The sequence below is a fragment of the Podarcis filfolensis genome (genome assembly GCF_964270895.1).
Source record: "Podarcis filfolensis genome assembly, chromosome: 15".
NCBI lineage: Eukaryota > Metazoa > Chordata > Lepidosauria > Squamata > Lacertidae > Podarcis > Podarcis filfolensis.
This window is the reverse complement of record NC_139618.1, coordinates 40,860,835-40,888,600: the sequence shown is the minus strand read 5'-3', so window position 1 is coordinate 40,888,600 and position 27,766 is coordinate 40,860,835. Positions and strand designations below refer to the sequence as shown.

At 44.1% G+C, this 27,766-nt stretch overlaps 3 protein-coding genes across 5 annotated transcripts in view; all 3 read right to left on the bottom strand.

The window, feature by feature from the left end:
• Positions 1-11,012: 11,012 nt before the first annotated feature.
• LOC310750876 (putative CENPB DNA-binding domain-containing protein 1) lies at positions 11,013-13,048 on the bottom strand (the record flags this gene model as incomplete). Its single annotated transcript, XM_083589286.1, has 3 exons — positions 12,739-13,048; positions 12,106-12,570; positions 11,013-11,026 (listed from the first exon to the last, which is right to left on the bottom strand). The coding sequence occupies exons 2-3, from the start codon at positions 12,551-12,553 to the stop codon at positions 11,013-11,015; spliced, it is 462 nt and encodes a 153-aa protein (XP_083445412.1). The 5' UTR covers positions 12,554-12,570; positions 12,739-13,048.
• Positions 13,049-13,524: 476 nt separating this feature from the next.
• Positions 13,525-27,766, bottom strand: part of LOC310750701 (uncharacterized protein) — a 735,887-nt gene continuing 721,645 nt past the window's right edge. Inside the window, exons 1-2 of one of the 2 annotated variants that reach the window (XR_014542155.1) lie at positions 14,708-15,804; positions 13,525-14,070 (exon numbers count right to left, since the gene is read on the bottom strand). Coding sequence is in view for 1 of the 2 variants with exons in the window: in XM_083589213.1 (XP_083445339.1) it covers positions 13,898-14,070 (173 nt within the window). In the remaining variant the exon portion in view is untranslated. Of the gene's footprint in view, positions 14,071-14,707; positions 15,805-27,766 lie in introns of those variants that run through there. The other variant, XM_083589213.1, reaches the window with a different exon arrangement.
• The window catches only part of EBF2 (EBF transcription factor 2), a 254,019-nt gene continuing 249,001 nt past the window's right edge, over positions 22,749-27,766 (bottom strand). For both annotated transcript variants that reach the window (XM_083588712.1, XM_083588711.1), the window contains one exon: positions 22,749-24,770. Coding sequence is in view for 1 of the 2 variants with exons in the window: in XM_083588711.1 (XP_083444837.1) it covers positions 24,739-24,770 (32 nt within the window). In the remaining variant the exon portion in view is untranslated. The remainder of the gene's footprint in view (positions 24,771-27,766) is intronic.

Below are 27,766 nucleotides of genomic sequence, written 5' to 3'. Positions count from 1 at the left end.
GGTGGTCGCCAGAAGGACAGAGGGAGGGAGTCTGGAGTCAAGCAAGTGCAGCCAGCCCAGGGTGAGCTGTAGAAACACATCTGCAGGATTGCCAGATTGGCTCAGCTGGTGCATTTGTACCACGCTGCTCTCCCTGATACCCCACCCCTCCTGCTAAGCATCAGTGAGGTCAGGTATGTGCTTCCACCCCACTCCACCCTCCACTACTGCTTGGAGAGTCACCTTTGGCCTCTGAACCTGAGGCTCCCCAGGACCACTGATAGACGAATCAAGTTGTTTTCCCCCAACCTTGGCTTGCAAATTAATTATAACCATCTTTCTTCTGTCCCAGATGCCATTGATTGATTGATTTATATCCTGCTTTTCTTCCAAGTTCGGCTTCAAGGCAGTATTTAAAAACATCAGTTATAAAATACATAATAATAAAAACAAACTAGTTAAAAGCAGTACATCGTATCTCATCTAAAACAAGCAGCTGTAATACAGCTTGCCCTGACAACAGCCCAGTGATCAGCATCTTCTGCACCTTAGTTTCTAATGGTCTGCCTTGAACAGGAAGGGCTTGGTCTGCCAGTGAAAAGATAACAAAGGAGGAGTCAATCTAACTTCCCTTGGGAGGGATCTCCACTATATGAGAGCAGCCACAGAAACAGCCCTCTCTCGTGTCAGCACCAATTGTGCATTGGATGTTGATCAGACCAATAGGAAGTGCTCACTCAAGATCCTGGCACCTGGGCAAGTTTCTATAAGGATCATCCAGGTAGCTTGGGCCCAAGCCATATAGGGATTTATAGGTTACAACCAACACTTTGAATATTGCTGGGAAATGGACTGGTAGCTTGGTATTGTGGCTAAGATCTCAGTTCAGCTAGTCCTATACCTAGTTGATCCATCTAGACATGTATCATCTATCATTAAAAAGTTATTATTTATCTGGATTCATTAAATCATGCTTACATCTTGTGAACAAGAAGTTATGAATAATCTAATCCACCACAGCCAGGGGTGGGGGTGGGGGGTGGAATCTCATAAATGTGAACTACTAAAAATAGTATGTGTTAAATACAAACAAATAAGCACAGTTCACCCCAACACTTCTTAACTGTGGTGCTGAATCTTATTAGTCAGAGTTAGTCACTGCCAAACTGCCTTATATAAATTAAGCAGCTAACATATGGCATAAAATGCACCACACCATACAAATGAAAGAGTTGTGTGTAAATAACAACTGTAGTTGGTATAGCAGTGGCATTTCTGCAACTGTATCATCATTGGGCAAACATGTTTTTGGTCTTGGGTGCTGTTGCTGCTACTGAAAAATCAGCAGAGACACCCACCTCAGAACTACAGCGAGGCTTTTTCATCTCTGATGTTTCCTAGAATAGCAACAGGTGGCCTGGGATGATGTGCAGCCACTTGAAAGGTCACTGCAGGCAGACTGTCAGCCTGTAGACATGACACAAGTGTTTGGAAATCAATGGAAGTATGGTTAGATGGACCTTTACTCTCCCACAAGAGGCATGAATGGCTACCATGTTGGTTGGCTTTAGTGGAGGGTTATTTATTTATTTAGAGCATTTGTGCTACACTATTTAGCCAAACTATTGGCTATTTAGGGATGCGGGTGGCACTGTGGGTTAAACCGCAGAGCCTAGGACTTGCCGATCAGAAGGTCGGCGGTTCGAATCCCCGCAACGGGGTGAGCTCCCATTGCTCAGTCCCTGCTCCTGCCAACCTAGCAGTTCGAAAGCACGTCAAAGTGCAAGTTTCTGGCGGGAAGGTAAACAGCGTTTCCGTGCACTGCTCTGGTTTGCCCGAAGCGGCTTAGTCATGCTGGCCACATGACCTGGAAGCTGTACGCCGGCTCCCTCTGCCAATAAAGCGAGATGAGCACCGCAACCCCAGAGTCGGCCACAACTGGACCTAATGGTCAGGGGTCCCTTTACCTTTATTTATTTAGCCAAACAAGCTCCCAGAGTGGCTGACATACAATCAGTTAACACAAGAACCAGCTGCACAAATATATGAAGGGAAACACCTGGCTTACCAATAATACATGTGAAAATGATCTAGGGGAATTAGTGAACCACAAACTTAACATGAGTCAACAGTGTGATGCAGCAGCAAAGAAAGCTAATACTATTCTAGGCTACATCAACAGAAGTCTAGTGTCCAGATCAAGGGAAGTAATAGTACCACTCTATTCTGCCTTGGTCAGACCGCACCTGGAATACTGTGTCCTGTTCTGGGCACCCCAATTTAAGAAAGATGTTGACAAGTTGGAACGTGCGCAGAGGCGGGCAACCAAGATGATCAAGGGTCTGGAAAGTATGAAGGAGTGCTTGAAGGAGCTGGGTATTTAGCCTAGAATAGAAGAGACTGAGAGAAGGTATGATAGCCATCTTCAAATATCTCAAGGGCTGTCACACGGATGGGATGGAGCAAGCTTATTTTCTCCTGCTCCGGAGGGTAGGGCTCAAGGAAATGACTTCTAGTTGCAAGAAAGGAGGTTCTGACTAAACATCAGGAAGAACTTTCTTACAGTAAGAGCTGTTCAGCAGTGGAACAGACTCCCATGACAGGTGGTAGACTCTCCTTCCCTGAAGGTTTATAAGTAGAGGTTGGACGGCCATCTGTCATGGATGCTTTAGTTGAGATTCCTGCATTGTAGGGGGTTGGACTAGATGACCCTCAGGGTCCCTTCCAGCTCTGCAGCTCTACAATTCTATTATTCTAAGACAGTCTCTGCCTATAGGGGGGAAAGGAAAAAAATCAAAATCAAACTCTGGCATCAATTTCTAAGCAGTCATTCCTAGAAAGCCCAGCATTCAGGGGCAGGAGGTGCATGACTGAGCTGCGCCTCCAGTGAAGCTGATGAAATGAGCCCTGCTTCCTATCTCTTCCTGCTGAGGCAACCTAATGGAATGGCTGCCCCCGTATTATTTATTTTATTTATTTCATAGCATTTACAGTATACACCACTTGATTGTAAGAAACCTGAAAAGATACTATAAAATATAATGCAGTGAAATCAAGAAGAAGAAAAAATTCAACCCTACTTTAAAACATACAAATGTTAAAATACTAAACCGGATTAAAACCACCTCAACTTTCTAAGCTTCTGGGCAGGCTGGTTTTTAGCACGTGGTGAAAAGAGGACAGCGAAGGCACCTGCTTGATCTCAATAGGCAGGGAACTGCAGGAGGGGAGAGGAGGCTGGGTGGGGCTGGCCTGTCCCAGGAGAGCCAATGGAGGGAGCTCTGCTTCTCCGCTGCCCCCAGGCTAGACAAATGTAGGGAGGAGAAGGCCACCCGTGGCTACTAATCCCCATGGCTATGATGCCTGCATTGTCAGAAGCAGTACTTCTTCTGAGTACCACTTTCTGGAAAGGGCAGGAGGGGAAAGTGCTGCTGCCCTCGGCACCTCCTTGTGGGCTTCCCATAGTTGGACCCGGTGAGGACAGGATGCTGGACTAGGGGAGCTGCTGTCCTGAACTAGGAGGCTCTTCTTAGGTTCTGTTGTTACCCTGCAGCTATGAAAATCCTTGACGGTGTTTAGGTCAACCATTATTTTTTAGTACTTTTATTCGCCTTTTTTCTGTCATGAAATTTATGGCATGCTTACACATGCACTCCTGCGTCCATTTCCTGAGAATTTTGGCTTGCCGATCAGAAGGTCGGCGGTTCAAATTCCCATGACAGGGTGAGCTCCCGTTGTTTGGTCCCAGCTCTTGCCCACCTAGCAGTTTGAAAGCACGTCAAAGTGCAAGTAGATAAATAAGTACCACTCCAGTGGGAAGGTAAACAGCGTTTTCGTGCGCTGCTCTGGTTTCGCCAGAAGCAGCTTAGTCATGCTGGCCACATGACCCAGAAGCAGACAAACGCTGGCTCCCTCTGCCTATAGAGCAAGATGAGCATGCAACCCCAGAGTCATCCACGACTGGACTTAAGGGTCAGAGGTACCTTTACCTTTACCTTTACCTAAGGATGGGCAAAACTGTCAGTTGTGGTTTCCATAACTTTCTCATTTCTCCACTTTTAAGTTCAGCTCTCCACATTTCCACATCAGTTCATGTATTTTATTTTAAAAGTCTTCGTGAATTAGAAACTATCTTATACAGGCAACTCCCCATTTACGTGGGGGTTACATTCTGAGGCACCATGTGTTTAAGTGAAATCGTGTGTATTGGGAACACCATTGAAAATATCTGCAGACATGACAATCGCTCCCTCATCCTTGCTCAAATGTCAACCCTCAAAAGTAACGCTAGGATATACAACTTGCTGTTGAAATGGAATACACAGGATGAGACGGTTAAATCAGCTATGATTAAATGGGCACAAGACATTGGTCATGACATCATGTTTGCTGACTGGGAACAGTTATGGACCACCGGTATAAAGTTTACGGCATGTAATGCCTTAAGAGAGAATATTATGAAAATGATTTATAGGTGGTACATGACCCCAGTCAAGCTTGCAAAAATCTATCATTTGCCCAATAATAAATGCTGGAAATGTAATGAAACTGAAGGTACTTTCTACCACCTTTGGTGGACGTGCCCAAGGATCAAGGTCTTCTGGGAAATGATCTATAACGAAATTAAGAAGGTCCTCAAGTGTACCTTTCATAAGAAACCAGAGGCCTTTCTCCTGGGCATGGTGGGCCAATTGGTGTTAAGGAAAGATAGGACGTTCTTTATGTATGCTACAACAGCAGCAAGAGTTCTTTTAGCAAAGTATTGGAAGACACAAGAACTACCCACGCTGGAAGAGTGACAGACGAAGGTGATAGACTATATGGGACTGGCTGAGATGACTGGCAGAATCCGCGACCAAGGAAAAGAGACGGTGGAAGAAGATTGGAAGAAATTTAAAGTTTATCTTAAGAACTGTTGTAAAATCAATGACTGCTAAAATGTCATGGGTAACGTAAAACAGAATTGCAGCGATAAATGATTGGGTAAGAGAAAAAGGATTAAAGAAAGTGAATCATAAGTAATTGAAATTAGGGGTTGCTGAAAAAGTTCAAAACAGGGATGCAGAAAAGGGAGGTATGGGGAAGTTGTTGAAATAAGGCTTAAGAAAAAGAGGTCATGAAATTATACGTGTTTATATGTTTGTTTGTCTATGTATTGTTAGTTGTAATGTGTTTTAATTCATGTTGGAAAATCAATAAATTTTTTTTTTAAAAAAAACCAAAAGTAACGCTAGGGCTCCTGAAATTGCAAAGGCTCATGGGATTGCTAGCTGCTGTTCTCATGTCATTTTTGCCAATTTTTGCGCTCTTTTAGGGCTGTTTTTGCCCCCTTGTGCCACTTTCAGGATCGTGGCGATGTGTGCTTTCACAGTTGCGCATGCCTTGATTGTGTGTAAATGGGGAGTTGCCTGTACTGTAAAACAATATGTTTAGTATTTTATCCCCCAGTGTCCCTTTTACCCCCCATGACAGTGTCATGTCATGTTTTATTATTTTATGTGTGTAGAATTTTTTAACAGAAAAAATGTGTGTTTGTGTGTGTGTGTGGGGGGGGAGAATGAAAGGCTCAGTTTTTATTCAATGGTCTCACATAAAAAAACCTAATTAGCTCTATTTAACAAGTATATGAATATGTAATGCTATCCAGAGATCCTGAAATAACATCTTTGAGGATATCACTGAGAAGAAGAAAAATGCAACGTCCATAAAACGGTGCAGGATCTTATGCCAAGTGGCCCTATCATGATGGTTCTAGCAAACATTAGGAACTTGACAGAAATATACCAGCAGGGTATCTCTGATGCTGCAATTGCTGCAGTCATTTCTTTGTCTTTAAAATGCCATATAATTGCTAATGTAATTAGTGATTTGTACAGAGGGGGCCCGTGCAATTACCAAGTCCTAAGATCGAGTAATTAATGTTCTGTCAACAAAACAGCAACTGTTTCATTAGCAACTGCCTGAATCTGAGCAGCAAATATAATCAAAGACAAACCCAACAGTCCAGGACATTAGCCAGACTGTTAATTGTTGCCCCTGAATATTCACAGCAAATTTAAACCAGGAAGAATGAGGGCCATTCAGGCTAATGCTAGTGTTGCAGAACACAAGGCTTGCTCTAAGGATGAAGGAACTGGAACTAGTTGTCCCAGTTGCTTAGCCCCTGACTCAATATTCATGGGGCTCTGGGTGATGTTTCCCTCTGACAACCATCTTTTTGCTTCCTTTAGAGCAATTATGCCATTTGTCAGGTGCTAAATACTGGCACACTCAACCCAAACAATTAGAATGTTTGTGGAGATTCTGTAGCATTTCAGCAGCATGGGTCACAAATGCACTTTCAATTCTCACACGCTGATTCACAAGTGACCAAGGTTAGCGTGTGGCTTCCAAATCCAGACAGCTGCATTCTGTTACAGGCGGCCGAAGGCCTCACCTCCTGCTCCCTAGGTGAGTCAAAAACTCTCAGAGAAGCAAGCACAATCCATCCCCTAGAATCTTTCCTTCCAGATTATACATACACAAACATTAGGATTTGTAGGCCAAAGCTGAACAAAAATAGTCTCCCAAAGGACTTTGCAGCAAGCTTAATGATCTCTAGCTACCTATTCGTGATCTTTTATTCCAATTTCATGGTCAATGTACCTACTGCTGTCCCACCTTCCATTACCCCACAAGTTATTACTTCACAAATGGAACAAAATATTTTCTGCAAGGCTATGAGACTGATACCTGGGTGTCTAGTCAACCACCTCTAAAAAAATTCTTACTTTGTTGCACTCCTTGTGAGCATGAACAAGCTGTCCATGAACATTTGGGGCAAAATCCAATACATTCATTTTCTTACCACAATGATTTGCACAATGAAGCCTACACCCTCTGACTCATGTGCACCTTGCAGCCTCCACAAATCTGCCCTGGAGGACCCCCAGAACAGATTTACGGGCAGGCAGGGGGAGAAGAGGGGGTAAACTCCAGGGTGCACACATAAATCCTTGCACTATTGGAATGAGATGCCTGGTGCTACATTGGATACAATCCTCTTAGTTTCAGTTTTGCACCACTCCCTCCCACAATATCACACCCGTATTATGTGCTAGCCTGCTGCCCATGGGTGCAGTGGAGGATATTGTTCCCCTTGCCTGAATTAATAGATCTGATCAATTTCTGTATATAGAACAAGAGAGGAGGTGCCTTCATCACTTTGGGCAGTACCTCTATCTTTAATTCATCCTGCTTTTGGTAAAGTGTCACCCTAGCCTTGGGTGGAGAAAAACCTGTGGCTATGTAGCTGAATCCAGTGAAGCTGGACTAGGTCCCTTTCAAGCACTGTGATTTCATGTTTGTTAATTACAGCAAACTATAAAACAAGGGACTAGGGACACGGGTGGCACTGTGGTCTAAACTACTGAGCCTCTTGGGCTTGCCAATTGGAAGGTCGGCGGTTTGAATCCCCACGACGGGGTGAGCTCTCGTTGCTCGGTCCCTGCTCCTGCCAACCTAGCAGTTCGAAAGCACAAAAAGTGCAAGCAGATAAATAGGTACCGCTCCAGTGGGAAGGTAAACAGCGTTTCCGTGCGCTGCTCTGGTTCGCCAGAAGCGGCTTAGCCCTGCTGGCCACATGTCCCAGAAGCTGTCTGCAGACAAACGCTGGCTCCCTTGGCCTGAAAGTGAGATGAGCACGAAACCCCAGAGACTTCCGCTACTAGACCTAACAGTCAGGGTACCTTTACCTTTACCTTTAATGAAGTTCACACTTTTGACAACCAGTCTGAAGCTTTTGCAGAAAAATATTCCTAGACACAAGACTTTTATTTTTTATTTTTTAAGCCCTTTCAGTCTCCCATCTCGAGGCTAAGTCCAGCAAACTGTACATTCCCACCCCAAGGCCAGATTATTGACTTCTGTGTGCTTGTGTATCTGGGTCTCCCTTGTGTCTATTAGGGACTATTCTCTCGCCTTTCCTTTGATATCTATGCTACTGATTACTTCTGCCATTTTAATTTTAGAAAAGGTGTTTAATTGAAAAAGGATCCATACTATAGAATAACAGTGATAACAATACATTGAAGACAAGTACATATTTTGGGGAGGGTGGTCCCAGAGCCGTAGTGCCACCATCCCAAAGAGGATCAAATGGGCAGACTTTGGCACTCTTTTCTCCTCCCCTCCCCCAATGTCTTTCCCTCTATCTGAGCTGGCTCCCTGCCTGTTACGTTACATGTGGGGAAACCCGTGTGGAGTTCCTCTCTGTGTAAAGTCTTCAAGCTGTTCCTGCGCACGCCTGACAAATCTGCCCCATTGTCAAAATTTACCTTTCCCCCCACCTCCAGTCTCTGTTGTTGGGTGTCCTGGCTGAGGGGGGAAACAGAAGACAGATGGCCATCGGTCAGGGATGGTCTAGTTGAGATTCCTGCATTGCCCCAGGGGGCTGGCTAGATGACCCTCAGGGGTCCCCTCCAACTCTTCAATTCTCTGGCGCAGGCTTGTGCAGAGTTTTAGGTACAAGTTGGATGCAAGGGGTGCATCTTATGCACCGTCTGCTTGGGAATAAGTCCCACTGATCATGATGAGACTAGATTGCTGCTGTGCAGTCCTGATTTTTAAATAAATGTTTTCCTTTTCAGATAATACAGAGCGAGGTGAAATCACAAGAAAATAAAACCTCCCCTTCAGTAGTTTCAAGCACTACTACAGGTTCCACATAATATCTGTACTGCATTGTTTACTGTGACAGCACCTGCACTTTGGAACTCCCCGCCTATTGCAACAAAGAACATGCCTTTGCTAGACTCTTTTCCGTAGCTGTCAAGTGTCCCTTATTTGAAGGGACAGTCCCTTATTCCAGCACCATGTCCCGCTGCTGTCCCTTATTGATGGATGTCCCTTAAATGTCCCTTAAATGATGTCCCTTAAATTTCAAAGGAAGCAGCTCCTCTCCCTTCTTCCCTGCCGGCCAGGGAGGAGGGAGGCTCCAACTGTGTTGCTTGGCTGTGTTGCTCACCCAATAAGAAGTCTAAGAACGACTGGGGGGTGGAGCTTGCATGCCTTGTGTGTGGCTAGTTAATGCAAGCTGAGGAGGTTTTTTAATGCTGGACGCCATTTTGTTGCACGTGCTGCTGCAAACTTTGCAGGGCAAAGCCAGGCCAGGGAGCCATCTTAAGTTGAGGCTGCATAGGCCTTGTGGTGCATGTGATTCAGATTCTAGTCAGTTGAACCTCTGGTTACAAAGTTGGTTGGACAGTGTTCTCGAAGCTACAAGCATGAGTTTGACCAGACTGCAGGAGGACAGGAAGACTGGAGTGCCTGGAACAGGTGAGGCTGCAGGTCCCTTATTTTGGCTGCTGGTCCCTTATTTTCAAGGCTGCTGGTCCCTTATTTTCAAATCTGTAAGTTGACAGCTATGCTCTTTTCGGGCACCTGCTAAAAGCATTCTTCTTTAGGCAAGCATACCTAGATGCTTGGGAAGTTGTAGTAATTTTAATCTTAATATTTTAGCTTTTGTATGTTTTAAAGTAGGATTGTTAATTTTTCTTGATTTTACTGCTGTGGTTTTTTGTTTGTTTTGGTAAACCACTTTGCAGGTTTTTTAAAATAAATAAACAATAAATATGAATAAAATTTCACAAGCCAAAACACAATCCATCCTGTAGATTTAAGTATCTGTCCATAGTCGCCTACTTGTTATCAGAGGCCCAGAATCCACATTCCTTTGTAAGAAAATATGAAATAACGTAAAACCATTTTTGCAGGCAAAAATAAAAATAAATAAATGGGGGGGGGTGACAAGAAATTTTCCACACTAGGCACCACCTGACCTTCCTTAGGGCCCGCTCCACTGTCCTGTTCAGCAGCAGGAGTTTTTGAAGGAATCCTGTAAGCAGGGCCAGTTGGGGGGGAGGGGTTGCAGGGGGGGGCATTTGGCCTGGGGCAAAACCTCAAAGTGGGCCTCAGATTTAGTCACTTCTTAATATTTTTGGTATTTGATTCTTCTCTCAACTTGTTTCCACCTGCAGCAAACCAAAATGTGACTCCCAGCTTAGAGCTGCAAACTTAAGCAAATGAGAGATGTGATTTGGTAAAAGACATGGTTCTTTTTTGTTCGCAGATATTTCATCATATTTAATTACATCTCACTTCTTTGGTGTGTGGCACTATTTTGTTTTGTGTTCCACCATTTTTAATTTTTTTATTCTGTCTAAAGCTGGAAGTGGCCTAGGTCTCTCTGGACCCCTGAAACCGGGTGTCCCTGATCATTGTTCTTGCTGGCCAGGGCTGGGAGCAGCACACAGGCACTCAAAGGCTTGGCCAGTATTCTCTGTAAAACAGACTGCAAACACACACACACACACACACACACACACACACACACACACACAGGAAGCATGCCCCAGAACCTTTTGCAATTTGCAGTGTTTCTGAAGAAAATTCAAAAAGCACCATAGACGGTAGAGTCTGCAGTGAAATAAGCACTCCAGCATAAGTTTGCGATGAGATAACATTCTTTTTATTGCTAAAAGAGATATATTTACCTGGAGATATTTATTTTATGCTATAACAGTTTTATACTTTTCATTTATTCCCCCTATTTACAGTGGTGCCTCGCAAGACGAAATTAATTCGTTCTGCGAGTTTTTTCGTCTAGCGAATTTTTCGTCTTGCAAAGCACGAAATCCCATAGGAATGCATTGAAATTCAATTAATGCGTTCCTATGGTCAAAAAAAGTCCAAACAAAGCCAAATTTGGTACAACAAGAGTTTATTAAGTGCTCTTTAAAGTCACACATACTGTAAAGAGCATTTCAAAAATTGAAGGAACAATAAATTAAGTTTCTAAACATGACAGAAAAACATTTAAAAATCAACAAAGTGTACAGTACATTTTCTAATACTCTGGGGGACAACTCGAAGAAGGTTCCTCTTCTACTCTTTGCTTCTTGCTGAAGAACCTGTCCATGGTCTGCTGCTTCATCCGCCTTTTCAGCACCTCCCTGAAAGGCGACATGACCCTCGTATCAAAAGTGTTCACAAGGTCATTTGCCAGGTCCTTGTCAGGGTGGTGCCGCTGTGCAAAAGCCTGCACATCCTTCCACTTCAGGCAAATGTCCCTCAGTTCTTTGGAGGACAGCCGTTCCTCAGTTGCTTCCTCCTCTTCCAGCGAGGCCTGCTCCTGCGCAGCCTCTGCCTGCAGTTCGACCAGCTCCTGGGTGGTCAGCTCGTGGTCGTGCTCCTCCACTAGCTCGCTGACGTCCTCCTCTGTGACCTCCAGGCCCATGGTCCTCCCCAAGGAAACAATGTCCTGCACCACTGTTGACTCTGGTGCATCAGAGTCACTTGGTGCCACACAGTCCGGCCACAGGCTGTGCCAAGCGCAATTCAAATTTCTCTGGCTGATCCCGTTCCAGGCCGTGGTGATCATCTTCAAGCAGGTGACGATGTCGAAGTGGTCCTTCCAGAATGCCCGCAGGGTGATGGTGGTGCAATCAGTCACCTCGAAGCATCGCCTGAAAAGCTCCTTGGTGTAGAGTTTTTTGAAATTGGCGATGAGCTGCTGATCCATCGGCTGGAGCAGTGGCGTGGTGTTAGGCGGCAGGAACATGATGCTGATGAAGCTGAACTCCTCCAACAAGTCCTCCTCAAGGCCTTTAGGATGAGCAGGAGCATTGTCCATCAGAAGCAAAGCCTTCAGCGGCAGGTGGTTGTCCAGCAGGTACTGTTTGACAGCAGGGCCAAAAGCAAGATTGACCCAGTCCACAAACAGCACACGTGTGACCCAAGCCTTACTGTTGGCACTCAGCTGCTCCTTGTCGACCTTGTGTTTCTTGAAGGCCCGTGGGTTCTCCGAGTGGTACACCAGCAGGGGCTTGATCTTCAGGTCGCCGCTTGCGTTGGCACAGAAGAGCAGGGTCAGATGGTCCTTCATGGGCTTGTGGCCAGGCAACTTGGCCTCCTCCTGTGTGATGAAAGTCCTTTTGGGCATCCTCTTCCAAAACAGCCCGGTCTCGTAACAGTTGAAGACCTGCTGTGGAACGTAGCCCTCCGTCTTCACAACTTTCAGGAACTCCGCTGCAAAGTCTTCAGCCGCAGGAACATCAGAACTGGCAGCCTCTCCATGCCTGACCACACTGTGGATTCCAGATCTTGTCTTGAATCGGTCAAACCAGCCTCTGCTTGCCTTGAAGACTTCTGGCTTGCCTGAGGTTCCTGGCTGTTCCCGGACGAGGTCTGCGTGCAAGGCCTTGGCCTTCTCACAAATGACGGCCTCAGTCACTGTGTCCCCTGCACGCTGCTTCTTTTCTAACCAGATGAGCAGCAACTTCTCCACCTCCTCCAGAACAGCTGGGCAGTTCTTCATGATCCTGGTGATTCCCTTGGCTGCATCAGTCGCAAGGATCTTCTCCCTCATCTTCAGGATGGTCCCGATGGTCGATGGATTCCTCCCGTACTCCCTGGCGAGGTCTGTCACACGCATTCCACCGTCGTGCTTCCGGATGATCTCCTTCTTCATTTCCAGCGTAACCTTCTCCTTCTTCCTCTCGCCGGCCTCTGCAGCAGCAGTCTTCTTGGGTCCCATGGCAGCACAGCTCCTACCTTCGCAAACCCCCCACCCAAAAAAATCAGTGCTTCACATCCAAAAAATTCAAAAGCACCCAGCCACCCACCACACAGAAATTCAAACCCAGAACCAAGTCCTTGAATTCCAAACACCCCAACCCAAAATCCAAACCCCCCCAAAAAAGTTTTAAAAGTTTAACTTACCAAATGGCTGCAAAAGAAGTTTTGGAAAAGCTTCAAAAATCACCAAAGTCTTCAAAAACCTCAAAAAAGGCTACCACACTGCGTGCTATGAGTTGCTCCTTGAAGTCAAGTCGCAACTGCACCTCTTCAAGCAATGCACCCTGGGTATTAACGGTTTTACGAAAAAGGAAACAAACTTGCAAGACGTTTTCGTCTTGTGAAGCAAGCCCATAGGGAAATTCGTCTTGCGAAGCACCTCAAAAAACGAAAAACTCTTTCGTCTAGCGAGTTTTTCGTCTTACGAGGCATTCGTCTTGCGAGGTACCACTGTATAGTTAACCCTATGTTGTAAGCATCCCAGAAGCATTCAGTTAAAAAAACCAACAACAGAATATGCATAAGAAAATAAATATACACAATGTCCTCTGCTACAATTTAAAAAAAATCCAGTCACAGGACGGGAACCGTTCCTTAGCCATATTGCTAGTGAGCCTGGCATAGTTTCCATTTTAATATGACTATGACATCTCCGCCAGATAGTGGGTTTTTTTCCTTCATATTCAAGTGTCACAGAAGAGAAGTACTGTCTGTATTTCATCCTCAGCTTTGGGTTTTCAGTGTCTGCAACACTTTCTGGGTCATTTACAAATTTTGGCTTGGAAGTGTTTATTTCACTCATTTTCCAAAAATATTTTTCACCCAGAACCAGAGTTCCACTTAAAAGCTCCGAAGCTGCAGCAAGAAACCCAATATAGATGGCCATTCCAGCACGTTGTTCTGTGGGAATCGGAGGCACCCCCAAATTCCTTCGTTTGTTAATACAGAATGAAGATTCCATGCAATGGAAATCAGTACACAAGTACCCGCTGCCAACTCTATCCTTCCTCCAATTGAAAAGAAGGTATCGATGAAATTTTTGTCTTTTCCCGGCTCAAAGATGTTGCATAGAGCAAAGGCCATCCAAAGAACAGTCACCGCATTGGCCACTGAGGCCATTGGCATCAAGTCCTGGGCCACGATGATTTCAGCTGGCAGGGACTCCTCATCACTTAATGGTATACATATCATGTTAGTTTTCTTCATAGTAACTCTTCTGATGGAACAGGCACCCCAGATGCCAATGCCCACAATGCCCTGCTGGTTGCTGCCCATGATTTTGTCCACTTGCCACACTCTCCAGTCAAGGTTGGCAGATGTGGAGCAGATGCTCATTAGGCAGCCCAGGACAGCCAGGAGAAAGGCAGCTAGTTGCGCACAGGACATCCTGCAAACAGGCGGACTGGGAAGGACCCATCATGCGCCTGGGGTGGAAGATCCGCTTTAGTGCTGGGAAGGCTGGCGATAGAAGGCATGCTGGAGAAAAAGACAGACAAAAGATAACCGTTAGATACTTCGGCACAGTATCATATGGACATCTCCGAAAGTTTGAGCAAATAGTGATGTGCAGCTAAAACAATGCCACCATTCTAGGGTAAATTCTGCATTTCCCACCTTGAGACATAGGAATGGAAAAGTCTGCTGTACCTGCAATCATAAGTGCCAGGAATCAGACTTCCCCAGGGGTGAAGAAATTGCACAACCGCACAACCCCTTTTGTTCTAGGGACCCCCTCCATGCAGATAATTGGGCTCTTGTCTAGTCCACTCCTCCTCTGCATTCCTATGCTCCCCTCCCTTCGCTCTCCATTGGTAAAATGTCAGGCATGATCCCACCAAAGTTATGCATGCTACCCTTGAAAGAAAGTTTGGTGTAACAGACCAATACAGCTACTGTTCAGGCTTTCTGGCTTTAGTCCTCATTCTCTCTCTCTCTCTCTCTCTCTCTCTCTCTCTCTCTCTCTCTCTTTCACACACACACACACACACACACACAGTGAAAAGCCTACCAAGTGGCTCTCAGACAGGACAAAAGGAAATAAAAGTCAATTTGTTCCTATCTGAGAAAACACTGCTATGTTGGTGGGGAACTGAGGAGCGCTGCATATATGCACCTGCGTGAATCAGTTCTTCAACCAGTCTTTTTCCAGAGCGAGGGCTTTTTCCAGGTCTTTCTCTTCCAGTGTCTGACCTAGGACAAGACCTGAAAAGAATGAAGCTGGTCTGAGCACCGTAGCAACTGCTCCTTGGAATTCTGAGGCAGTTAGAATGCAGCTTGCTTTGAACGCTCGGAAGAACACAAATCATAACTCCAGGGTACTGGTCATTTGGAACATTTGGCAACTGCTTGGAGGCAGTATGCATTTGAATACCAGTGTGATTCTGCAACTTTTAAAATACACTTTTTTATTAGATATAAGCTTATGCAAAGATTGGATGCAAAATGTGGAAATAAACACCCCAGCTGCCAGTTCTGAAGGAATGAGCAAGCAAGATTTGAAATAAACAAATAAACAAATAACATTGGGTTTGAACACTACTTTGAATTACAGCAAATTTATCTGACTAGTGGATCTGACTAGTCCAGTATCCCTTTTCTAAAAATGAAAAGTTTTATAAAAACTCTATGGGGACAGACAAGTATTATCTCCCTATTAGTCTGGCAGAGGTTGGAGACGTCTGGTACTGTGAAATAATTTCTTGCTTAAGTTAGGGCCACTTTGTAAATTCATGATGAGGGGGATCTTTGAGTTTCCCAGCTCATTGGTTGCTTTCCTGGTCACCCGAATATCCATTCTCCCTACAGTCACTGTGTTGGTCCCCAGGTAGATGACTCCTTTCAGATTTGGCGATGTTCATGTGCTATGGACTCAAAATATTTCTTTGTAGATTTACAAGTCTTCTACAGAGACTTTTTCTGAACATGCTCGTGGGGATTCCTTCCCTTATAAAATGTGGGACTGAAAATATCCAGCAATCCCAATCTGAACCCCTGAATGGGAGACCGCCCTCAGTGGCGGAGCAGGCTGAGGTAAATGGCATTTCCGTGTGCTGCTCTGGTTTTGCCAGAAGCAGCTCAGTCATGCTGGCCACATGACCCAGAAAAACTGTCTGCAGACAAATGCCGGTTCCCTCAGTCAGTAAAGCGAGATGAGCGCCACAACCCCAGAGTCGTTTGTAACTGGACTTAACTGTCAGGGGTCCTTTACCTTTTTTTTATAAAATCAGCAGTGGATGGTGGGGCAGCAGAGGTGGGGTAACACTGCTCTCCTAGTTTCCAAACACAGCATGTCATTGGTGCTTCTTGGAGGGTGGGGGAGGCATGACGCACTGGCCCCACCATGCTGCACTGCCTGGCACTTAGGTCCCTGCACCTCCCCTTCCCCTCTCCACTGGTGAGCATGGAGGGGAAGGGCCATCTTTCCCTTAGTGCTAGATCATCCACAGAAGGTCCCAGACTCATCACTAGGTCGGACTGGGGAAAGCTGCCTGATACCTTGGAGAGTTGCTCCCAGTCCCTGTAGACCATACGAAGCTAGATGGGCCCATATTCTGACTCAGTGTGAATAAGCCCTACATGGTTGCAGATCCACTGCAATTTTGTGCAGTGAAAAGTAGTTCAGGATCAGTCCCTCCCCCGCCCAACAATTTTTAAATGCTTAGCCCAGTTAAATAATAAACAATGCCCAAAGGGGAGTGAAATGGAGATCCAAAAGCAAAGAGGGGCCACAGTGGAATATCTGATGAGATCTGAAACACAAATAAATACAAAGAACTCCAAAAAGTGTCTGTTTCCCCCCTCCCTTTGGAGTGTGTCATTATATCAGAAGGTTATTAAAGAGCAGTTTTAAACTGTGATTAATAGGCTCTTTAACTTCAGAGAGAGAGAATCTTTGATGTCAGCTGCTTAAGGATTTGTTTGCTTTGCCACAGGGGCCTACAAATAAATAAAGAGTTGGTTTTCCCCACCCTTTCTCCTTCCTGTTGCTTGTGAGGCTAAAATGCTTCTAAAAGCTCTGAAATCTTCCAGCAGAGATAGACCTATTTAGAGTTCAGAGGTCAATGAACTTTGGGAAAATTGAGAAGTTTGTTTTGCAGTCTACAACCACACAATACGAAGCCTTGATTCCGATATGTAGCCTGGTCCCCAAAGCCCGTTGCCAAGGGGATCAAATGACTGATCGTGTCACAACCACAGCATGCATTTGAAATATATTTTAAACACGTGGCTTCCTCTAAACAAATCCTGGGAACTGAAATTTGTTAAGGGTGCTGGGAATTATAGCTCTGTGTGGAATAAATGTCACTTCCCAGGATTCTTTGGGGGGAGCCATGTGCTTGAAATGTGCTTGAAATGTACTGTGACCATGTACTTAATGTTGCCAGTGGTGGCAAGTGCACTATATAAGCTAAGTGCAAAGTCAGAGAGGGAGAGGGAGAGAGAGAGTCAGTCCCAGGACCTGGTGCAAGATTTAAGTGCACAACAAGTGTGCCTTCATCAGCCCCTGCTGCAATAAAACAGGTCTCTCCTGTATCGATCTCTACAGCTACAGTCTGACTTCACCCCCAAAGGCGCACTATTCCATTGACTCCCTAGGCAGGCAGATGCCAACAACTTGAACCAATCAGAAACAGTGATCACAGTGCTATCAGATTCAACATATAGGTAAGTGAACTATTGCCAAAAAAAGTTCAATCCTGTCAGAGCTGACTTCAAAAGAGGATATTTCCCAAAAACGAGGGGATTAGTTAAAAAAAAGAAGTTCAGAGAAAAAGTTAAGATGGTTAAATTTCTCCAGAACACTTGAAGGTGGTTGTTGTTAGAAACCATTTGGAAAAATAAAAGTGAAGCTAAAATGATAGTTTAAAATCCCATTTTAAGCAATATTAAAACTAATATTTCTCATGGAAGAAATGGGAAATGTTGGAAATAAAGGTCTCAGGTCTATAAACATGACACAATTTGGCACTCTAATTAAAAAGTAAAGACTGTGCTTTGGATGCACCCCACAAGTAATCCACAAGAACCAACATGACCTCAGAATAGAAAATTTTGTGTTTAATTCTTATCTCCTCACTGACCAATCAACTAAAGTTTTGATTGATTAAGCCAAGTCAAGCTTGCAGCCCTGGTTGAACACATGGCACTGTGCTACCTGTGCTTCTTCAGGGTCTCAGGCAGAGATGGGTCCTTCAGGGCACCATGAATCTGGGTGCCATTAACCTCTGGTGAAATGTTTTGCTCCAGTAGAAATCTCTTGCAAGGAGAATGCAGAAGTAGGTTGCGGGTAAATTTGTTGCACAACAGATTGCACAATATGTTGCAAAACAAGTTTCCACTAGTGCAGCTGCTGCATTTATTCCTCTGTGGTGCAACACTGAAGCTCACCCATCCACTAGCACACGAGCCCTTCCACTAGTCGACAGAGAATATTGGATAAAATCCAGGGGACCCTTTCAGCTTATATTATAGCTCAAAAACAGCATTTTATTTGCCCCATTCCTGGGTTCAGATATCATAACCGCTTCATCGCAGCTATTTCCTTTCTTCCCCTCCCACTTATTTATTCTGTTTAGACAGAGAAGTAACAAAGGGTTGAAATTATGAATATATCAAGGACAGAAAAACTCAGTGTCATATGGTGCTATTTTATCATTAATTTTGTTATTCCAGAAATTAACTCAAAAGTGTCTACCTTTATGTACAGTGGTACCTTGGGTTACAGACACTTCAGATTACAGACGCTTCAGGTTACAGACTCCGCTAACCCAGAAATAGTACCTCGGGTTAACAACTTTGCTTCAGGATGAGAACAGAAATCACATGGCGACAGTGTGGTGGCAGTGGGAGGCCCCATTAGCTAAAGTGGTACCTCAGGTTAAGAACAGCTTCAGGTTAAGAACAGACCTCCAGAATGAATTAAGTCCTTAACCCGAGGTACCACTGTACATCTATCTTCTTCTTGTTTATTTGATGTTGTTCTTTGATATGTCAGTTTCCCACATCTTCTGTAATCATTCTTTTAATGTTTGAATTATTTTCATTTTTCTAACTGTGCAATGTAAAACTTTACTCCTGTTAGCAGACTGAGAGTTAATTGTACTTCTTTTGTTTTTAATATACACAGAAGGGTAGTTTTAGGACTTCTTGTGATATTTGACTCCTGAGCCTCCTCTCTGGGGTTCTGGAGCCCAAGTGGCTTTTTAGTATTTTGGGAGCTTCAGACTAGAGCTGAAGTGGCAGAAATCTTGTTCTGAAGCTGACTGTGGTTAGTGCACATAATGGTGCATACCATGCGGCTACAGAGAAGACTCGTTTTTGCAGCTTGTATTGCATCCTCTAGTAGTTGGCTGGTGAAGTTACTCTCACTGTGGATTGTCTGAAGGTTACTGACTCCCACTGTGGGAGTGGGGCCTCTGGAACATTTAGTGACCCACTTTGACCTACCGGCCACACACTTTGAGAATGAAGTCACTTCACTTGGAATGCCCTGGAATCTCCAGTTGTTGGCTGTTCCAGATGAAGTATCCATTGCCAGATGTGTTGTGTGAGCAATTACAGCTCCTGCAGCCAGATGATGTGGACAAGGTGTTGGTGGTTATGGGTTTACCTGTGTGCCCTTTGACCACTGTCCCTCCTGGCTTATTAAATGTAGCAGAAGGGGTTTGGCTGATTGGGCCCAGAGTATGCTTAATGGTTCATTGCATGAGGGGGTGGTTCCTGCTGCTTTGAAAAAAGCAGTGGTGCATTCACTCCTTAAGAAACCAGCAATGGACCCCTCAGATTGGAATAACTATTGACCATTCACGAATACCCCCCCCCGGGGGGGAGGTGGTGGAGAGAGTTGTGGTAGGACATTCATGGATGACATTTATTATTTAGATCCATTCCTATCTGAAGTCAGGCCTGGCCATGGGACTGCAATGCCCTTGGTCACCCCAATGGATGACCTTTATAGACAGCAGGATAGGGCAAGTGTGACCTTGCTCCTGCTTATTGACTTCTCTGTGGATTTGATACAATTGACCATGGTATTGTCCTGGGCTGGTTGCATGGAATGGGTATTGCCATACTGTGGGACAGTCAGGAGGGCTTCTGGAGATGACTGCAGTGGTCTGGCAAGGTGGTCCTTCAGATAACCTGCTCTTAGGCCATTTAGGGGTTTCTACATTAAGAGTACAGGTAATGCTTCCAGGACTTGTGTAATATGCTGTTATGAATTACGCTGGTCAAATACTGAGCAATGTAGGGAGATGGGATGTTCAGATATGAAGAAACCCCTCTCATCCAAATAGTTAAATAATCTGTCAGCTGAGCCCACTTTCTAGCTTCAACTGTTCATTTCTCTTTGGGGCAGGATTTTGCTTTCCCCTCTGTTGCATAGTCGGAATGATCCCCCCCCCCCCCGTTCCATGGTTCAAATGGAAGCTGCCCATTCCACGTTTGCCACGCCTCCTGCTCACCATGTATTGCCTCCCATATCACAGCCCTTCTGCCTGCCCCTGCTTCTTGCACAGCCCCACAGCTGTCAGTTTAATCTAGTCCTGCAAGCAGAGTTAATGAGACACTTCCACGTCCATAGCTTGGCGTGATTAGAACTCCTCAGATCCTCTCTCTTGCAGCAGCTGTGCCTTGTCAATGATTTAAATGGTTTAACTGTTCTGTCAATTCCCTAGCTGTCCCCCATAAGTGGCTGAAAGAGAGGCTACTGTTTCCCTGCTGATTAATGTGGAATGCAAGTTTGACCCAAACAAACTCTTGGAACAGTGTGTGTGTGCATAAAGGGAGAGAAAGAGAAAAGGAAATATTTGCTTTTCACAGGTATTGGAAAGAGGGAGTCTTGTGAGCTCCCCACTTGCCCTCTGTTATGAATTTAAGAAAGAGATCAGAAACTTTTTTTGTTTTTAACTAACTGTATGTCCAAATTGGTGCAAACTATTATTAGTCTTAACTATGGGTTATTGAAACAAGGCAATTCTGAACAATAAATTATGAAAGTGGCTTCTTTTAATAAGCCACCATTAAGATTAACCACAGTGTAGAATTTGAACATTGCAACTAGAACACGAAGCAATACTCCTTAGGAGGCTGCATTCTGTGACGAAACATGGTTAGTGGTGGGGAAATTGCCTTTCACCTTCTCTGCCATTACTGACCTTCTCACTGCATAAGTCCTTCTAGGCTTCCAAGGAACTGTTGAGTTTCCCCAATGGCAGGGTTAGAAAACCACTGTGTTGAGTGAGTCTCACTAGACACATTTTTAAAATTATTTTTCGTTAGACTCAAACAACACTTTGACCAACATGTAACTCCTGCGCTCAAAAGCTTGCATTGGCTGTCCATATGCTACTCAACAAGTTCCAAAGGGTTTTTTTTTGTTGTTGTTGTTGTTAATTTACAAGGCCCTTAATATTTCAGGTCTGGAATACCACAGGAACCACCTGATTGCAACCGCTGCTGGATTGTGGGCGTCACTGTCAGTGGTCTTCCATGGCTCAGATCCACTAGGAGCTGGGCATTCAGGATTGTGGGCCCAATTATGGGACATTCCCTTCCCATTGTTGTCAGACAGCACCCTTCCCTGTTGAACTTCAAGAGCTCACTGAAGTCTTCTTCAGTTCCCAGCATACATTTTAACTAAATTCTTATTTAAACAGTTTAATTCTTTTTAGTATGGAGTCTTCCATACACTGCTTAGAGATGACTATAATTAAACATAAATTGTTGACATAAATAAATAATAAAAATGAATAGCTGATGCATGGACACAAGGCAGCCTGGATGGCGTCAGTAGAGATATGAAGTTGGAGTTGTTCCACAGATGGCTAGGTAAAGGTAAAGGGACCCCTGACCATTAGGTCCAGTTGGAGACGACTCTGGGGTTGCGGCGCTCATCTCGCTTTACTGGCTGAGGGAGCCAGCGTACAGCTTCTGGGCCAGCATGACTAAGCTGCTTCTGGCAAACCAGAGCAATGCACGGAAATGCCGTTTACCTTCCCACCGGAGTGGTACCTATTTATCTACTTGCACTTTGACGTGCTTTTGAACTGCTAGGTTGGCAGGAGCAGGGACTGACCAATGGGAACTCACTCCGCCGCAGGGATTCGAACCGCCGACCTTCTGATCGGCAAGCCCTAGGCTTAGTGGTTTAGACCACAGTGCCACCCCCATGGCTACTACTTTCCAATAAAAGAGTTGATGATACAGAGGTGATGCTGAGATTTTTTATTTTTTGCCACTCACTTCACCTGTCTTCCTCGATGCCTGATGTTTCTGCATCCATGTGGGGGCTCCATGGATTCTTCCAAATGAGGTTATTTTTTTGGGGGGGGAGGGTATCTGTTATCAGTGTAGTGCCTCTGTAAGCTACTTTCTTAGTCCTCTCTATAGACAGGATTTTCATGATATATAGATCTCAAAATCAAAATCAGATTCCTGTGGAATGCATTGAATGCTTGTTCTACACCCTTTGAGATTAGGTCCATTCATTTCAATGGTTCTACTCTGAGTAGAAGTTAGTTCACTATGACCTTGTCTGCAACCTTCTCCCTCAAAAGCAGGGGTGGACGAGGCCAAGCCAAGACATTTTGCTTCCTCAGATCCTAAAAGCCTCTTCACGTGTTAGAAATTTCATGGGGTAATCAGCGTGTAGATTGTAACATGTAATGTTCCTACATGTGTGAAAGTCATGCTGTGTGCTTATGCTGGGAAGTCGTGCCTCCACTCAGCCCATATCTTGCCTGTCCATGTCAACTCCAGTCCTGTCCAGGTGAATTGCAATTATGTCTGGAGGGCAACTCTTGATTCCAATGTACCTCATGGTTCATTACTGTTGAACTGGTTCTTTGCATTAAGCAAATTAATGTGGATATGAAGATCATCATTGACTATCTTGCTGCTTTGTGGCTATTATTATTTAGTTAGATGTAATAAATGATACCGTTATCTTGCTGGGTGTGTTCAGCATAATAAAAGCGAATGCACTGTGATTACTGATCCATGAGAGTAGTTTCATTTGCTTAACATAACTGAGAGTTGCAGGTGTATAAAAGAGAGAGCGAGTGAGAGGAAGAGTGCAGTTGCCCTAAGGAAGAAAACAGGAATTAAGTAAAATTTCCTATATACTTTTTGTCATGAACTTTCACAAACAATCATCATGGGAAAACACTAATGTTTTTATTCCCCTGAAAAACACAGTTACCCTCATTGGGTGCACAGAAGTTTGGGTTTCACCTTAAAATACAGGTACATATATAAATAGTATATTGTAAAAAGCCAATAAGTGATCAATAGATTTTATAGGCATATTATCGACATATGGGACTCCAGTGGAGATGATTACAATGACAGAAGCAGAAGGGGGTTTAGAAAGTCTTAGGGACTCTACCAATTCATTAGAACAGCTCTTACCAGCAATCAGTACATGAATAGGAGAGGTATGGATCAGCTTATTCACGGCAGTCCTCATGAATTTCCAGAGATGGTTGCCCTGAATCATGGATCCGTTTACATTTAAAGCACATATGAATCTCTTGTGCAGCCATGCTTCCCCATTCATTTCAATGGAGGGCCCCATTGTTTGCATGTGCAGAACCTGTCCCTCTAGCCACTTTTTATTTTTCTTTAAAAAAAGAAGAAGGAAGGAAGGAAGGAGAGCGTTGTACAAACCCATGCAAATCAGTGGCCTGCCAGGGAGCCAAATGTATATTCGAATCCAAATTCCTGATTTTTTGCTGCATTGTCACTCCTGCATTACATAAAAAATCTACAGGTTTCTTATAATGTACATGTTACATCAAATAACTGAAATTTGATTGAAATGTGTCAGCATTCAGATATGAACATTGACAATTCTGGACAAATTTCACAAATTTCCCCAAACTTAGGAATGTTGGTGACTAACGACTGGCATCCAAGATAGAATTTGGGCAAAATCCCTCATACATGAGTTTCAACATTCTCCGAAACACACACAGAATTTTGCCTTTGCTACACAAAAAGCAACCAATGGGAGAAACCTTTTTCTGTTCCCTCTTGCTCAAATTGAAACCTGACAGTTCTGCACAAAACCTGATAAAAAGCCCATACATGCCACATAGTTACTGGTTAGGATGTATGAAACTAGACAGCTTACGTCAGTACCTGAAACCTTAATTGAATCAAAAGGTGAAAAAGGTGTATAATATTCATACATTAACTACTGTCCTATATTTATATATATGTATATATACCATTATGCGTATAAAAGCTTGTGGATGAGTCCTTCGTGAAGAATTTAAGGAATTCTTGTACATTGGTTCAATCAGAAGCAGGAGAGAAGGTGAAGACAGATTGTACTATAAAGATGCACGCTTGTAGCTGCTTGCTTTTTTTTTTTTTGCATTATTTTTGTTCATCGTACAACAGGAGACAGAAAAAGTTCCCCTCCCCACCAAAGTCTTCAATTTCTACCTCTACATACAATAACTTACAAGTTTATTTATTTAAATAATTGTAAAACATCTTACATTTTCCATTTTAAAAGAGATTAAACTATAAGCAAATACACACATACGTCCACATTCCACCATTCATATCAGTTTTATAGGAAAGTCTTCCATGCTGGTACCCTGTTTTGTGGTTATTATTATTTTCTGCACAAACTAAATTGGTATCTGAAAGGCTCCATAGAAAATAGAAACTTCAACATTTTTATTTTTATTTTCCTACAAAGTAAAACAAAAGAGTATCCAAAATATCAAGCTTGAATGGTTGGCCAATTTGTTCCTCATTTTAATATTTTACAAACATTAGGAAGGCTTTGTGTCCATAAGAAAAAAAATTCTTGTACTCCGGACTCAATCCCATAAACAGTGTGCATTTGGATCATGGCCAATTCCTCGTTTTAATGTTCTTGTGAGAGGGGGGGTGGGTTGATGTAAGCGTATATGAAACCTGGAACAGATGAGAGCAGCCTCCTGGTGTGTCTGATTCATTATTATTTTGTTTAAAAAGTGCCCTTGCGTTCTGCACATGGCTTCCCCCAGCAATAGAGCTTGTAGTGCTCCCCCCCCCTTTTTAGTGCTCCATAACAATAAGTAGTTTTGTGCTGTAAAAAAAAGGGGGGAAATGTCGACGGGGACTCCAGCAACTCCTCCTCTTCTTTCACATTGGAGGAACGACAAGACCTGTCATAGCTGGGGGAAAAAAAGGGACAAGATTAACATTTCGGCTGCTTGTCAAAATAGAAATATAGCAGACAAAGATGGTTCAATTATTAGTTATTCATTAACATTGGCATTTCCAATGCTCGTTAAAATAGAAATATATAGAAACGAAGCTGGATCTATCTCTAATCACTTCCAGGCTGGACACTCCATATGTTTGTGTGTACTGCTAAAATAAATAAATATTCATCCCTATTTCCTCTATCCATGGTCAATAAGAAGCAATAAAATAGGCAGGATTTGAAACCATAATATGTACTTTGCCCTTCCAAACTGGACAGATGTTACCCTTCCAACTCTACAATTCTATGATAATTTGTTAACTCACTTTTACAGAGAATTGCGGTGGTATCCTTGACAAATCATTGCACTCCAGGGTTGCCTTTCCACAGATCCTCCTTCTAGTAACCCTGATTTATGAGGATTATTTTTATTTATGTAAATTTGCAAAAAAACAGCAAAAAAAAAACAAACCAAAAAAACACACACCACAACCACAAGGGGTTGCGATGCAACAATACCATCTGAATTCTCTGTGAATGAGTGAACAGATGATGAGAAAAGGGCAAGAGGAGTACAGTGGTACCTCAGGTTACAAACACCTCAGGTTACAAACACTTAGGCTTACAGACTCCGCTAACCCAGAAGTAGTACCTCAGGTTAGGAACTTTGCCCCAGGATGAGAACAGAAATCGCATGCTGGTGGCAGCAGGAGACCCCATTAGCTAAAGTGGTACCTCAGGTTAAGAACGGTTTCAGGTTAAGAACAGACCTCTGGAACGAATTAAGTTCGTAACCAGAGGTACCACTGTATCAACTTGTCCTAGACTAGAAACAATTGTTTTTCAGAATGCTGAATGTGGCAGTCACAATTCTGCACATGGATTTCTACTATCTAACTCCTGAACCTGGTCAAACAAATACTTTTGTAGACATTGAAGTTTTTGGAACATTTTGCAGATTTGCTTAGAGATGAGAGCCAAAATAAAAAACAAAAACCTGAAAGTGTACAAAATGTGCGCAATAATAGCTGTATCGTATCACCTTTAATTCTCTGGGGTGGGATGGGGTAGGGTGGCCTCAGCTGCCATCCAGCCATGATTAGTGCCCATTGGTGTTGATAGGGTAGGCAACAGGGAGACCAACAGGAATTGGGGCCAAAGTCAATGACAGGCAAAACCAACTAATTCTAGTTTTGTCCCCAGCCCCTTCTCTGCTGAGCTCTACGAGGGCAACACTTGAGAATAAGGAAGAAGAAACCAACAGACAATGCCAGCCTCTGGACTGGTTGTAAGTAAGAACCAAGGCAAGTGGAGCCTGGCTGGGGGCAGACTGGGGCTGGAGAGGCAGTGCCCCGTTTGCTCCAATGAGCCAGCTTCCATCTCTTTTCAACCTTAATCTTACCCTTTCTTGGTTAAAGGTAAAGGGACCCCTGACCATTAGGTCCAGTCATGGCCAACTCTGGGGTTGTGGCGCTCATCTCGCTTTATTGGCCGAGGGAGCCGGAGTACAGCTTCCGGGTCCAGCATGACTAAGCCGCTTCTGGAGAACCAGAGCAGCGCACGGAAACGCCGTTTACCTTCCCGCCGGAGCGGTACCTATTGATCTACTTGCACTTTGAAGTGCTTTCGAACTGCTAGGTTGGCAGGAGCAGGGACCGAGCAACAGGAGCTCACCCCGTTGCGGGGATTCGAACAGCTGACCTTCTGATCGGCAAGTCCTAAGCTCTGTGGTTTAACCCACAGCGTCCCCCTAACAGCAAACTCTTTCAGTGAGGAGAGAACTTGGGGGCGGGGGGGGGGTGCCAAGAAAGGCAGCAACTATTGTGGGGCCAAGTGAATGCTTTCCCCATTGTTGATATGATGTGGCATAAGCTTCCTCCGGTTTTATTGCTGCTTTCAGTGATAAAATCCAAGGGTATTAATTGCTTTCTAAAATGTCCAATCCTCTATTTGACCTATTTCTGTGAGATGACTTAATGGCAGCTTGTAGCCTACCTTTTGTTCTTGGAAGCTGCTCAATGCTTCTCCCCTTCCTCCCCTTTGGGGCTGTGCTGTCAAAAGCCTATTTCCCAGTCTGCACTACTTTTTATTGAATGTTTGTGAGCTTCGGATTAAGGTCTTACACTGCTCGCAAAGCTGTAATTATTTTTGCCTGTATTACTATATATTGAATCGATGTAACTTTTCAATAAAGGTGGTTCATGGCAGGACATACCATGATGAGGGGGGAATATAGGAACCATTGTGATTATTCCACAGGGATTGTGCTCTCTCTTTCTCTCTCTCTCTTTATTGGAGAGAAATGGAAAGGAAGAATTAGAGACATGCTGCATTGTATTAACCTCAAAAGACTGCCGTGATCAGATGAGGCGCATGATTAAGCTTGTCAAAAATCACCCAGATGCTAGGGTGACATGCACACCTTAGGCATGTGTTATTAATAATACTAATAAACATAAGGAACTTTTGTTCCTTTCCTACTTGCAAAGAAAAAACAAACAAAATGCAAGCAGGGCCATCTTTCCCATGCAGTGACATTGAGCAGGTTGCTTTGGACAGAGGACAGGAACATATACCTTATAGCAGGACAGATTATGGGTGACTTGAGGTTCAAGGGGACCTCTAGCAAAGAAGCATCTGCCAGGCCCCTGACACCTGCTGCCTCCCCCGATTCAGTGGCTGTGGTGCAAGGAAGCAACCATGCTGCATTCCACTGGAGGAGTTTGTAAGATGCCTACCATTTAGATTTCCAAAAATTCAACAGGAACCTCGCTATATAGAAAGCTGACTTATATCAAGTTGAGCCACTGACCCACGTAGCTCAGTATTATCTACACTGAGGGCTCATCAAGACTTGCACTAGAAAGCTTTCAAGGCACAGGTCTGAGTGATCTTGCCCTTGTGCCACCACTTCCCCCCAATCTCCCCGCTCTTTAGTCATAATTTGGAGCAATCCAGAAAAAA